This window comes from Diadema setosum, chromosome 16 (genome assembly GCF_964275005.1).
Source record: "Diadema setosum chromosome 16, eeDiaSeto1, whole genome shotgun sequence".
Lineage (NCBI taxonomy): Eukaryota > Metazoa > Echinodermata > Echinoidea > Diadematoida > Diadematidae > Diadema > Diadema setosum.
In genome coordinates this window covers 28,176,635-28,192,134 of record NC_092700.1, presented here as the reverse complement: position 1 = coordinate 28,192,134, position 15,500 = coordinate 28,176,635, and the positions used below count along the sequence as shown (strand labels likewise).

General features: G+C 39.6%; 1 protein-coding gene across 1 annotated transcript; it reads right to left on the bottom strand.

The window, feature by feature from the left end:
• Window positions 1-2,983: 2,983 nt before the first annotated feature.
• On the bottom strand, window positions 2,984-15,220 carry LOC140240154 (uncharacterized). The gene is made up of 8 exons (XM_072319960.1): window positions 15,089-15,220; window positions 13,068-13,309; window positions 11,768-11,866; window positions 10,202-10,345; window positions 8,861-8,992; window positions 6,544-6,598; window positions 4,958-5,021; window positions 2,984-3,599 (listed from the first exon to the last, which is right to left on the bottom strand). The coding sequence occupies exons 1-8, from the start codon at window positions 15,153-15,155 to the stop codon at window positions 3,365-3,367; spliced, it is 1,038 nt and encodes a 345-aa protein (XP_072176061.1). The 5' UTR covers window positions 15,156-15,220; the 3' UTR covers window positions 2,984-3,364.
• Between the last annotated feature and the right edge of the window lie 280 nt (window positions 15,221-15,500).

Here is a 15,500-nt window from a genome sequence, read left to right as displayed (position 1 = left end):
CCCAAAACAGAAATCCAATTGTTTTGACCAATTTTGATGATGCGACTTCAAACTCGATTTTCTTGGCTCAGCCGTCAGCGACTTTAGGATCCTTTTGTTGTAGCGGGTCACATATTCATATATAAGTGAAATTTAAAAACAAAAGAAGAGTCGTAAATCATACTACAATCAGACATTGAATACAAATGTTAAGGCCCTTCAAGGCCTGGTAGTGCAGCAGATTGAACTGGTCTTCATTCAGTACAATGTACCCACCAGATAACAAGTACAGCACAGCGCTGTCTCTGCCTAACCTACATTGCAGGGGTCACACTTAACTTTTTTTTTAACTAGCCAGGCGGACTACTGTACTTAGAATAAATTTTGACACTGAAGCAATATTTTGGCTAGCCAGACGGACTAGTAACTTCAGAATTGTTCAATTTTTAGCTAGTCCGACGTGATTTCGGGTGGCCAATGGCCACCGGACCATCGCCAATTTCGAACCCTGCATTGTATGACATGTAGTTGTTAAAAAAATTGGAAAGATTCAAAATGGTACACGACTACAGCTGTATGCAAACTAAAAGTAGGACAGACAAGAACAAAAAGGTATGGTGAAGACATTTGTCAGTCATTTGCCTGTATGACCAAATGTCATTTAAGACAATATGACATTTGTTGAATTGTGCTACTTCTGTTTATCATCATCATCATCACATCACTATCACTTATTTGACCAATGAAATTAAAAATACGACAAAGAATTTGCAGCACATTATCAGAGAATATATAACAACAGAACAATGATACACATAGTACAGATTAAAAGGAATGGGGGATCATGTGAATCAGGGGTCAAAAGTTATTGTTTGCTATTGTATGTAGTTAAACCAAATATAAAGTCCAGCATGTGGCAAAGATTAGTCTATGTAAGTTGTATGAAGTCAAGTGTTTCCAAATCAGCTTACAATACAATACTGTACCACCAACAACTGACTCATGAACATTGCTTTCTTTGTTGCATGTCTTGGACCAAAGTTGGAGGAATAAAAATCATCTTAGGTTGTAGCGTTCTCCATGCATTCAGCGTCAAGAAATATGTTGGTACAACTGTACAATTGTATTTTGTCAAAAATGGTAAAGATCCCAATTGTGTATGACATGAATTTTAACAACAGCAGAAAAAAAAAAATAAATCACATTCTTTTCATTAATGCATTTGATAGGTCAAATTCCATGTGACCTTAGAGACATCTTTTACCAAAATCGTCCAAGTTGGTATTGCTTAGTTACATTTACACAACAATTTCAAAGCCCCTTATGATTTCAGGGGATAACATTAACACTACCATGGATAACAAAGCTCAAATCACCTGGTTATCTAGTAATATACACAGGGACATCAACCAACAGCTTTCCAGTAGTGTACCAGATTAGCAAGGATTGAAAAGGCATATTTTTGATGGAAAACAGCATTATTGAACTTTCCAGCAACGGATATATGTATGTAGTTATACAATTTGGGAAAATAGCATTTTCCAAGAGATCTGCAGTAGTTTTGGCAAACAAAATAAAAACAGTAAAAAAAAAATACTGCAAAAGTGTAACAGACGGTATCTCCATGTACAGTACAGAACTTTTGCTCCAGCACCATTTTGATAACAATGCAACCTCTTTTTTCGACAGGATAATGTCGAACTGAATCTCTGCAATCCTCCCAAATAATAAAAATTTCTGCTTGTTACTACTCATTGATCGTAACTATCATCGATTCATGTTTTTACGAAAAGTTTTTATGGAAGACCCATCAGAGATGACGGATACTGGGTAGTCTCCAAAATTTAAAGGACAAGTTCACCTTCATAGACATATGGGTTGAGTGAATGCAGCAATATTAGTAGAACACATCAGTGATAGTTTGAGGAAAATCGGACAATCTGTTCAAAAGTTATGAATTTTTGAAGTTTCTCCTCAGTCACGGCTGGATGAGAAGACTACTATAGCTTGTGATGTCACATGAGTACAACAGTATAAAGAAAGAATAAAGAAAATTCAACATATTTTCACTTTTCTCTCATAACAAAAGAATACTTGTCTTCTCTCTTTCAGAAGGCAGGGGGAATAATATTACCCTTACCATGTGTCAGTAATAAGTCGAAGAAATGTGCACTTTATTCAAAATGTAAAGTTTTGTGAAATTCTCTTTTTATTTTCTTCATATGGTTGTACGCATGTGACATCATACACTGTAGTAGTCTTCTCATCCAGCAGTGACTGCGCAGATACTTAAAAAATTCATAACTTTTGAACGGATTGTCCGATTTTCCCCAAATTTTCACTGATGTGTTCTACTAATGTTGTTGCATTCACTCAATCCACATGTATATGAAGGTGAACTTGTCCTTTAAAGGACATTGAGCTCAGCTGTGTATGCCCAATGCAAGCCTGGCTCTCGTCACATCTTTTTGGAAGGGACAGCCATCCTCATCATCTTGCCCGCTACGCCAACAGGCATGGAAGCACATTCTGTGGACGATCAGCCACGGTCTTGGTCCACGTAAAGGTCTATCACCAACCTCCAACCCAACAGCTGGACCCTAAGCACAGCCCTGTTTTTCAATGAAGGGCAAGGGGGGAGGGGGACATTCCAGGAACCCCACACACTATATGCCAACACCGGCAAACAGTATTATTCAAGTCCCATACAACTGGGCTAACTCAGATATGCCAACTTCTTGACATATAAAAACAGGTGGAATATCCCAGAATATCAGATTTTTTTTAGAGGAACTACTGCTTACACTCTCCAATCTCTGACTTCAAATAAGTGGCAAAAGGCAGTAATGTGGCTGATCAAAATATCAGCTCCAACAATGCCCACGGAGGTTCAATGCATGACGGCATGCTCAGAGTTGGTCTTTAGTAACGCCCTCACAAGCAGTGACTATGTTGAGTTGACCACAGAGTTGCTGAATTCTTTGTATTTACTCCTCGCCTAGATTAACTGCAGTTTCACCCTCACTGTGCTCCGTTTGCTGATTGGCCCACAGGTTGGGGTGTTCTCTCTGCTGATTGGCAGAGATTTCTAGGAACGTACATCAATTTAGTCGAGATTTCCCTCCTCCCTTATTCCTGTTGGACTGAGGCACATTCCTATTCCCGGACGAGCTTGCTAATCTACAACAAGGTCAAGTATGGATGGAGTACTGAATGTTGATGTTAACCCATTGATGAGGATGGGCAGATTTTGCTACAACGCCCATTTTCCATAGATGCTTGCCGAGTATATCCGAGACTCATCTTCAATGAGTTAAAAAATTTGGCAATTTACAAATGAGTGCCTCGGCAAAACCAAGGGTTAAGGCAGTCATCTGGGGCTGATTCAGATCAGCCCATTCTTGGCGAGGTTCCTCCACTTGTCCTTCAGCTGGACGTTCGTCCTGTTGTCGAACTTGAACGAGAGCAGGATCTCCATCCACCGCCCGGTCCCGTACCGCTCCACTCCTTTTCGCAGGTTCTCCACCTCCTCGTCGCTCCATGGGCGGCGCAACCGGGCAAACTCCTCTCGCTTCCCGGGGCTGGCTTTCGCCCCCTGCGCCGTCATCGCCATGTGGCTCCTGTAAGACAAATTTGCAGAGACAACAACACCACGATTACATGTCTTGGGAGAACTACAATTTTGTTTTGCTCTGTATGGCACAATGTGCCTGTTGGATATTATTCATTATAAAATGGGCTTAAGAATCTCTGCAATCTAATTGGTCAATTGTCACGCATTGATTTTTACTGATCCACACTGAGCCATGCGTCCAGTAAAATCCGAACGCATGGCTCAAGTCTTGTACAGTGTTGTACAGTACACCCGATGTAGGTGTACTGTACAACACTGTACAAGACTTGAGCCATGCGTCCGGTAAAAACCGAACACATGGCTCAAGTCTTGTACAGTGTTGCAGGTGTATCGGACGCATGATGGGGAAAGTGGTTGTATGTCATGAATTTATGGGCCCATTTTATAACACAAATGATGCAGAGGCCTATTTCATGGACCAATGAGAATTAGATGCTCTCGTTTAACTTTGGAGCAGTCTGCGCTCGTGGGTTTAAACAGTTCCAAAGTTTAACTCGCGCATCCAATTCTCACCGATCCACTCTGTCCTGTGCATCATTTGTATACTGACTACTGCTAGTTTGCCTGGGGTGTATCACAGTGGATAGTTGTCATTCACCTGCTTTCCAGTGTGTATGTGTGCATATGTGTGTTTGCGTGGACTGGGAGGAAGAGAGGTAGGGATAGGACATTAATATGGGTGGTCGGAGGAGGGAGATGGTTGTAGGGAGTGCATTAAGGTTTATTGGTGAAGGGTGCCTTAGATTTACAAGGGGCAGAGGGAACTTGCAATGAGGAAGGGGGGGGGGGGCGGCAATATGGACTTGTCAGAGTTTGCTTAAAAGATTTGTTTTTCCAGTTTTGTTTATTGTCATACTATGTTTAATGATCAAATTTTGTAATTCTGTCAATGTGTATAGAACTGCAAGATTATGTTATATCATCATGTATTAACTGAATGGAACTTTAAAAAAAAAAGAATCTTGACCAAAACAAGTTTGTACGTGTATGTGCACGTGTGTGTTCTCTTAAAACAGTTTTAATTGGGGATGTAGTAACGTTTTGTTTCAGGTAATTTTTTGGAATAAAGAAAAAATATTTTTTCTGGAACAAATAATGGAATTTGCCCGATTACCTTGAGCAAGCTGTCATATCTACACTTGAAGCATCTTGTGTGTGTGTGTGTGTGTGTGTGTGTGCGTGTGAGAGAGAGAAAGAAAAAGAGAGAGAGAGAGAGCAGGAGCACCTTACTTTGCACAGACAGGACTATTATTTCCCAGGAGTAAAAAAAAATCTTCAAAACGGAAAGTGCTTAAATTGGATCCTATTGAGTGTGTTTTCCTCTCCGGAAAGACGCAAACTTACTTCTTTGCGGGGCTCTCCGCCTCAGTATTCGATGACGATGATGAGGAAGGCCTCTTCTTCTCAGCTGTAGAAGTGAGAGAAGGCAACTGATAATATTTTCTATGCAATCCTTTACTTACAAAATGCTAAAATCCTGCATAGTTTTCGGCATATGGTTGCTAAACTTTAATGTGAATTCTCGTGGTCCATATACCACTAGATCATCACAAAAAAGGACAAATTTCGATCAGTTTCTCTTTTTGCTAAAAGAACATATGAATAAATTGTTCCTTGTGTGAAACTATGTGCTTCTTTGCTCAACTTTATGTCTCAGCGGTGAACATATGAGCATCAAAGATGAAAGAAAAAAAAAAAGACGGAAGTAACTAACAAAGTTATTAAATACATATTATTGTTAGATTAACATAATTATATAACAACCATCAAATCAAACTAGATATATCGCTACGGCGACTGATATGCCTCCGCCATAATGCATGGTTCTCCTAACAGGTCTATAGTACAATGTCTTGACAATGTGTGATGACAGTTTCACACAACTGGCAAAATATTAAAATGACAGTTTTGCCACAAATGTGCTGAATGTTCACTTTCCTAGAACTAGGTTCAATTGGATGAATGATTAAAATGTCAGAGTGCAGGTATTTGGGGAACTGATGATTTTTACTTGACTTTTGACCCTTTTATAAGTTTATGCATCGAGTAATTTTCAAGGTATTGAGAAAAAGTATAATTTCAGTATCAAATGGGAAAATAGCATTATCTAAACCTGGCCTTTGACCTTTGACCTCACAGTTCCAGAGAGAATCACTGTTAGGTTGAACATGCATAAATATGTAAGTTTCATGATGATACCTTGAGTTACTTTTGAGATATGGAGGAAAAAGTGCAATTCAGCACTTTCACTTGACCTTTTGACCTTTGACCTTTTGGCAAGAAACTTCCCACAGAATATATATTGGGTAATACATGCATACATCATTTAAAAAAAAAAAAAAAAAAAAAAAAACCTTCAGGCATTGCATAAATATAAGGAAAGTAGTGATATTTTGAGGAGTTGACCTTGACCTTTGACCCCCTGACCTTTGACCCATGACCCCCAACTTCCCTAGATAATCACTGCCCATCGGTACAAGCATATATACTAAGTTCCAAGAAGATACCTTGAACCATTTGCGAGATATGGAGAAAAACATGAAATTTCAATTTTTTTTTACAAAATAACCTGTGACCTTTGACCTTTGACCCTGTGACCCTAAAATCCACACAAAGTATTATCCCCCAAGGATATATCCTCATACCAAGTTTGATGTAAAACCACCACACGGTTCTTGAAATATCGACAAAAACAAAACGGGACGGACGGACGTACGGACGGACGTACGGACAGACGTACGGACGTACGGACCGACGTATGGACGGACGGACGGACGGACGGACGGACGGACGGACGACCCGAAAACATAATGCCTCTGGCCACTTCGTTGGTGGAGGCATAAAAATTGATAAGGAAAGAGAAACATACATTCGCATACTGGGTAGAACAGATTTTGTTTCTTCTTTTTCACAACAGAAACAGTGCCTACCTTTTCTGCCGACTGGTGACGAGGTTTTAGTGGGTGAAAGAGAGTGCTGGGAGTCCTGTAAGCAGGAAAACAGAGAGATTGTTAAACTTATAGGACAATCATCCCATAATATGTATCTCTCATGCAGATTTTTCTTGACACACATTGTGATATAAAGCTTCCAATAGGGAGATGGGAAAGCACTATCAATGCAAACTGTATGAAGTCTGCACCAACAAAGTAAATAGGGATCCAACAACACAAGATATAATCAACAATCACGATTGAACTAGAAATGTCGCTTTGGCGACTGGTATGCCTCCGCCATAATGCATGATTTTCCCAATAGGTCTAGATAGTACATGTGAACAATGTGTGATTATATTTTCACAAAATTGGCAAAATATTGAAATGACAAGTTTGTCACAAATGTGTTGAATGTTCACCTTCCTTGACCTAGGTTTAATTGGATGAATAGGAGAGCATGTATCTAGGGATTTAAGGACTTTAACTTGACTTTGACCCATTCATACATTTAGGCATTGAGTAATTTTCAAGGTACAGGTGTGGAGAAAAAGTGCAATTTCTGAATTGAATAGTAAATTGTTACCATTTTCATCTGGCCCTTGACCCTAAAATTCATAAGATAATCACTTTCAGGTAGAACATGCATAATATGTACTAAGTTTCAAGATAACTTGAGCCACTTCGAGATATGGAGGAAAAAGTTAGTTCAGCACTTTCACTTGATCTTTGACCTTTTGACCTTTGAGGCAAAAAAAGAAGAAAAAAAAAACTTTCCAGAGAATTTCTATTAGGTTACACATGCATACACCAAGTGTAAAAAAAATAACCCTGCTGGCATTGCATAAATATGAGGGAAATAGTAAAATTTTGAAGTGTTGCACTTGACCTTTGACCCCATGAACCCTACATTCTCTAAATAATCACTTCCAGTCAGTACATGTATATACTATGTTCCATGAAGATACCTTGAACAATTTTCCAAGGCACGGAGAAAAAAAAGAAGTTTTGATATTTTTACTTGACCTTTTGACCTTTGACCTCATGACCCAAACTTTCACCAGAGAATCTTAATTGGGTAATACATGTATACACTAAGTTTCAAGAAAATATCTTCAGGCATTCAATAGATATGGCGAAAATAGTGAAATTTCATGTATTTGACCCTGACCTTTTGACCTTTGACCTTTGACCTCATGACGCAAACTTTCACCAGAGAATCTTAATTGGGTAATACATGTATACACTAAGTTTCAAGAAAATATCTTCAGGCATTCAATAGATATGGTGGAAATAGTGAAATTTTATGTATTTGACCTTGACCTTTTGACCTTTGACCTTGAGCATGTGCACCCAAAAGTTGATAGGCACAACTTCACCCCCTAATACACATACATGCCAAGTTTCATTAGGATACCTCAACAGGTTTTGATAGTTACCTTGTCCACAAAATTCATTACGGACGGACGGAAGGACGGACGGACGGACGGACGGACGGAAGGACGGACGGATGGACGGACGGACGGACAACCCGAAAACATAATGCCTCCGGCACCACTTCGTGGCGGAGGCATAAAAATCATAAAAGCCAAGCCCTGTTAGCTGCAAATAACAGCAGCAGCAGCAGCAGCAGCAGCAACAGCAACAGCAGCAACAACAACAACAACAACAACAACAACAACAACAACAACAACAACAACAACAGCAACAGCAGCAACAACAACAACAACAACAACAACAAAACTAATATAATGTAGGGAGTAGAATGCTATTTCAAAAAAGTGAAGGACAATGCATTCTGGATGGTGGTGATGTTCCTCCGGCCATGGAAAGAACACAATGCATTCCCGAGCCTTAAAGGTCCAGTTAACCTTTGGGAGCAGTGATTTCAAAAATGTTCAAGATATCACATTTGATGCATATGTGTTGGTCTGTTGTATCATAAAACATCCTACATATGAAATATTTGCAATAAAACCTAAAATATAAGGAGATATCAGGGTTTCTCTCAATAAACAGTAACTGTATACGGTTTAGTCTGGAAACATTTTTATTATAACTATTGTTCACATTTTGTGCATTTAACAACACTTAACATCGATTACACAAATTCAAATTTTGACAGTGGTTTTTTCTATCCTTAACTCATATTTTAGAACTATTTTAAAGCACTAATGCTTGGTTTTTGTTTCATCTGCAAATGGTAAATTATGCCTTTAATGTCCCGCCCACCAGGTTGTCCTTTCTTTCCCAAAGAAAAATTGGCGGATATTAATATCCCAAATGAAAAGGAAACGATGCAATTGATTCATACTTCTGTTGACTCTTTTGCAGGCCTGTCTGCATCCTTTCCCGTCGAGGGCCGGGAATGTTTCTCTTGACTGATGACGCCATCTTTCGACAATTTTGCCCTCTCCCGCTCTAAGTCCCCGCATTTCCGAGACACCTGAAACAGAGACGGGATAAATAGTGACAATATTTTTTTAAGTACATAACGTAATGAGTACTATAAAACCAGAGTACTGTTCGTGTGAATTTTATATTCATGGATTTTGCAAGAGCCAAAATTCAAGAAATCAAAATGCATGTGAAAGTTCTTGGCTACACTATGTGCACTGAATGCCAGTGGCAGGTGGCGAAAATTTCATGCTGCAAACCAGCTCCAATTCGCAAAAATATCTTGCTCTACTGTACACATACATGTTTGACGAACACGGTTATTACAAAATTCTGGATACAATGAAGTAAAATTCAGAGCCAAAAATTATCATCCAGATATCTTTATACACTTCATTTGTTTGAATATAATAACATTTCAATTTGACGAAAGAAAAATGCCGGTCCTGATGATTTCGTTTTAACAGGAGTCACTTGTATAATAATTTACAGTCCGACCTCTCCTGTCCGAACATGTCGAGACTGGTGCTCATCCGGAGAAAGGATTTGGCCAGATATGGGAGACTCGATGTTTAATACACGCAGCTGCCCATCCAATGGTAGCTACATGTACATGTATCAAGTTTGGGTGAACATGTCACATCCTCATCACCTGGACTGCGTTCAGTATTCTCTGATAATTTGCTGAATGAACAATCGCCTGTACCGTACCCTGATTTAATGAAAAGTTTTCTGTCCATGTTTCTGTGGTGATTTGGGGGTAACAAATGTCTGAATGCATATCATTTACAACTTGTACATGAAAATTAGATGTAACTGTATCTCAATTATGTTGGGAATAAGATACTGTAAAACGCGATATATTCACGGCATGAAAATTTTGCGAATTGGAGCCGGCAGCCTTTCTCGCAGCATGAAATTTTTGTGACTTACCACTGGCATCCAATGCATATTGTGTAGGCAAGAACTTTTGCATGCATTTTAATTTCACGAATGTTGCCGCTCGCAAAATTCGTGAAATTAAAATCCACGCGAACATTCCTCGTTTTACAGTATGCATCTAGTGTGAGTTTGTGTAGGAATTATGTTTGAGTTTAAAATCCCCCTTTCCCCCATAATTATTAACCAGAAAAAAAAAAATCACACCGAGATTGCATCCAAATAATAGAGAGATATGGGTAAAGGGAGGCCGGACAGGAGAGGTTGGACTGTACTCGACAGAATAGTTTGTTAGCTTCTGTTTGAATAATTCACTCACCTGCAGTAGGAAAGGTTCAGTCTGACAGCTCTGGAGTTTGGCAAGGGTGGGCATGACACGTTGGTGGAACTCCTCCAAATGTGTGTCTGAGGTGGGCAGACTCTTCTCGCCGCTGGCAAAACGACGCAAGTCTGCAATGTGATCCTGGGAGTGAACATTCAAACGGGTAATGTATCAATGGAAGAAGAGGGAATCAAATCCACATCTCAAAACTCAGAACTTACAATAAAAATGATGATATGAATCCAGTAAAAGTTTTTATTTTCACGCACAGATATTTTCATCAAAAGGATACGAAAATCAGAGACATTTTGCCAGATGTTATTTTGTTAAGTCTGCACAAATATTGTCAGGGGCAGCCTTTTTGTTGACCAGTTATGCATGCGTTGGAGGACTACATTACTGTAACTTCGTGTTTGATATTTATTTCAGACAAACATAGATATGGCTTTACTTTTGTGGATGCAATTTTATAAAGATTCACCTAACATTCCTTCACTGTATCATGCTGAGAGAAATGCTGGACAAATCACATCATTTGTGGAAAAAAAGTCTGTAAAGTTCAAGTACAAAGAAACAAATTAAAATGAAAATAAAATTTGTTGAATCACTATAGTAACTTGCTCTTGCCAGCTGGCTGCTCAAACTTAGCCTTGTTAGGAACTATTCATTACAGTCAGTTTGTGAGACGGAAATATACAGTCAACTCCATGTACAAATGTCGACGGCACATCTGTCAAATAATCCACCAGATTGATGAAAACAAGAAGTCCCAGTGTACATTCATAGTCATATGTGTGTTATTCCTCTGTACACGCAGAAGTCGAATACTGCCCAAAAAGTTGATGCATTTTTCTCAGTCCCGTCGAGACCGACTTATGCAGAGTTGCCTGTATTTTCATATAACTGTAGATACAGAACAAATGTGTTAAAGGGATCGTATAGTTTTGGTTGAGACCTAATTTCAGGTTTCTAACATTTTTTGGTGAGATTATGAAAAACCTCTTGTGAAATTTGAAAGAGCATATAATTCCACAAGGAATTCAAAGTTTATTTGATGAAAATTAGTTTTGAAATGGCTGAGATATCCAAAACAGAGCGATTCTAGCAAAGTGTGGGATCCACTTCACTTTGTTTTACTTTGTTTTTGGATGTTTCAGTCATTCCAAACCCGATTTTCATCGAATAAACTTAGAATTCCTCTTAAAATGGTATGCTCTGGACCATTTCGTAAGTGTTTTCTTGGTATCTCGCAAAAAGTCAAAAGCCCAATTCTCATCTCCACCGACACTGTACCATCCCTTTAACTTCCTAAAATGCTAGCAGTTATTCACACAGGACGTTTCCACAATTTGTTGAGAATAACCTCTTACTAACACTCACAAGTTGCAAAGGTTTGCTGAAAGAAAGAGGCTGAAAGTAGTCGAGATTTAGCACTGATATAGAAAATTAAAACTACTTGCCAACATACCATTAAGATATTTAAGTACATGCACATGTAGGTGCGACTGGAAGAAACAACTACAAATACCGAAGAGAGCGACAGTGATCTCTAAAATTCCTCACCTTTTCTTCATCGGTCACCTGGGCACCATCCGGCCACAGTCTGGCTATAAGTTTTTCTGCTAGGGACTGCTGCTTTCTCTCCAACAGAAACAATACTGCCTGAAGGGAAGGGTAGTATGTATGTATGGCTATAAGTTTTTCTGCTAGGGACTGCTGCTTTCTCTCCAACAGAAACAATACTGCCTGAAGGGAAGGGTAGTATGTATGACACAACACATACATTTTGCAGTAGGGATCATACTGAATATTACTGAGAAGTTAATTAGATGGGTGCTGATTTTGGCGAGGCAATTTAGTGTAAGTTGGATTCTTATAGATCTTGTGATATGAAACAATTTGACCACTTTACAATAATCTTCATTGCAGTATGATGAACGCTCACCGGCCCAAAATTGCACAATTATTTAAACACATCAGAGAAATTGTACTATGAAGCAACTGGAAAAAAAAAATTCAGAGGGAAATTTGCAAAATTGTATGAAATTTGAAGTGCATTACCAATCAAGCTCCTTGTGTGCTACATGCATCTCAATGGACAAAAATAATATCAGAGTCAAGAAGATTTTTAAATTCTCTTTAATCCACACATAATTACATCTCAAAGTTTTCAGGAAGTCTTCTGCAGAACTAGGGAGACTTGTCAGCTCTGGATGATATATTTATGACATTGTAAAATGAATATCGGCAAGCCTTGGTAATAGGGTTCCTCCACCTTTTGCAAAAATAATTTCTGTGACTTTTCCATGACTTTCTCATGTACAATTTTAGAAATCCAGGACCCTTTTTCAGATGGTAACTTCATGAAAACCTAAAGTAGTTAAGCAGACCTCCCAACCTTTCTGACTGAAAAATGGGGATGATTTGGCTCAAAAGTAGAAAAGAAAGAGCAGTTCCCACAGGAGTGTGTAGTAAGATTATCCAGAAAAAATAGGAAACTCCTGATGAAACAAGAGCTGGGAATGGTCAAAAATTCAGATTCTTTCCTCCAAATTCTTTATGGTTGGGAGGTCTGGGTTAAGTGTTATATGAATGAAAATCACTTACTGGTAGATAATTACAAGTGTCCATGGAAAGGGACGGTGTGTATACTCTCCCAACATTGTAGCCTAACAAGTTTTTATTCGATGAAATTTTTTCCTTAAAACAAAATTACATCAAAAAAAAAAAATAAAAACACTAAAAGGCAAAAGATATACAAATTTATCAATTTCCACGACTTTTCCTGGCATGATAAAACATTTCTGAAATTCCACAACTTTTCCATGTTTTTCATGACCGCAGCTAGGATCCCTGCTTGTACCTGGACTTGGACCTCCTTCAGCATTGCTGTGACGTCACATTTCAGTTGGCCCTCCTCCAGACAATCTCTCAGCTTCTCCACCGTGTGCACAGCATGCTCCAAGGGGCTGCCACACCCTCCATCCGTTTCCTCCGAGGCAGGACCGGTATTTGCCTGGTGGGCGTCGGCCAAGTGGCAGAGGAGCTCGATGAAAAGAGTTTGCTGCATTCGACGTTGATCACCGTCCATGTGCAGCAAAATCCCTGCAGAGAATATATTGTGTGTATCATATACTGTATACGCCATATATTTCGCGAGTCTAAATTTTCGCGAATCCGGAATTCCCGACGATTTCGCAAGTGGTTAAATTCGCGATCGTGGAGTCCAGCACTGAACGGAGAAGTGTACACGCGTACGTCACATTCATATCGGGATCAGAGTCAATATTTTCGTGTGTCTTTAACTTCGCGAATAGCACCCAACTCGCAAAATTCGCAAAAATAAAAACCTCGCAAAATGTTCGCCGTATACAGTATCAGGGCTTGACGCCAACAGTTTTCTCTTGTGGCCAATTTGGACCACTACATGCTTAGATTAGATATGGAGTTATGGTGGCCTGACAAAGAAATGTACAGATTGTATTGGTCCAAAATAAAAGAAAACAAAATTGTCCATTTTGAATCTTAGTCAGTCCGGGAAATCCGCTCATGGGGGGGGGGGGGGGGGGCTCGCAAGTTCGCACAGTGACTTTTTTTTTTACACGCACAATGTCAACTCTCCGTGATTAGAAGAAGAAAAAATTCTGTCTGTTTTGACAAAAATCCAGTTTTAGTCAAAACAAATACATAAAATTTGTTCTTCTTCTCATCATGGAGAATGAACATGTGTGTGCAACAAAAAATCACAGTGCAAACTTGCGACCATTTACATGTTATATAATATCAGATGTGAGATGGATGAGAAGTGAAGAGGAGGCCTCAAGAGCACTGTGGGGAGGAGGCTGAATACCCCAGAAGTGCTCATGAGGGGGAGAGTACCTTGTGAGATGGAGCCCCCCTCTTGAGCAGATTTCCAGGACTGTAATTGCCCAACAACTAATAGCCACCAAAAGATAATCTCTTTGGAAATTAGGTGGCCCGTCACTTTCTAGTGGTTAGTGGTCTCGGGGGCATCGCTAATGCTGAGCCCTGCTATATCAAGCAGCTGTGGTATGCCGCTGACTGCTGGGCCGGCATGACTGGCTGGCTGGCTGGCTGGCTGCTGGCTGTTGATGGTGGAATCGAAACACAACAAACCCGAGGCCGGCCTTTATTGATTAGGAAGTAAAATCTTCTCAGAGAAAACTTGCAGTTAAAACAGATGAATGTTTGTGACAAGACCAAAAAAATAAAAAATAAAATGAAAAAAAAAGTGAGAAGAAGAGACAACGAGAATGAATTTGAAACAATTTAAAAGAAAATGTATGAAAATACAGGTTATTTTTATCACAGTACCATTGCATTTTTGTGTACACTTGCATGCATGCATGGCTGTATACAGCGACTGGGCCATGGCTACAACCACACGCCTGTGCCTGTGGCTGGCTGGATGGTAAAATCACACTTTTTGTGAGGTTATTTTATACAAATTGTAATGCCTTTCTGGCTTTCTTCCATAACATATAAAAAATAGGGACAGTCCCTCTACACTGACAGTGAACAGAACAGTGTTTAAAGTTCAATAAAAAAAAAAAAAAAAAAAAAAAAAAAACTCTGGACAATAGGCTCCGAGTCCAGACAAACAGATTTTCAGTATAACTAAATTGAATTGTCAGACGAGAAACTACTTTCTTTTTTACTTGGCCTGGAATCTAGATACTCTAGATCGAAGGAAAGCGTCACGGCCGCGCCGTAAACAATGGTAAAATTGACAAACAGACAAACAGACCTGACATGACAAGACCACCCACACATATCACAATTACTGGGACTACACTCTAATACAGTCGCACACAGTTGCTAATAATGATCAGCTTTTATCAGTTTTAATTCTCTAAGTCTTACCAGCTAACAACGCTCTGTTTGACTGTGCATCCACTGTCCGTTTATCTTTGAATTCTCGCCAAAACATACTAGCGACATAATCGAATATCCAGCCAAAAGTCCGTGACCTGGCACTCTCAATATTAATTTCGGCGTTCATCGTGCGAGATCTTTGATGGTGCATAATTTACACCGCTCAATGCTCTTTGACCGCACACCAGACATGTACACATGCATACAACACCCACATGTAAACATGCCATAAACGAAATGCGTTTGCGTGATCACTTCCGGGTCACTGCTCTGGGCCCCCCACAGATGCCACAGATCCCTCCCTTACTGCACTATGTACAGTACAAGTGTATGTCGGTGTTGCTGCTGAGTACGCATGTTTACGTGCGGTGGTCGGCAGCAGGGGGATCGGCGGATCTGC

Bases quoted from the DNA above. Each gene is read 5' to 3' on its own strand.
- LOC140240154 (XM_072319960.1), bottom strand. From the start codon at position 15,155: ATGTTTTGGCGAGAATTCAAAGATAAACGGACAGTGGATGCACAGTCA. The intron at 13,310-15,088 runs GTAAGACTTAGA...TATTCTCTGCAG, and splicing joins AAACAGAGCGTTGTTAGCTG to GGATTTTGCTGCACATGGAC. The intron at 6,599-8,860 runs GTATGAATCAAT...TCCTGCTTACAG, and splicing joins CTGCAAAAGAGTCAACAGAA to GACTCCCAGCACTCTCTTTC.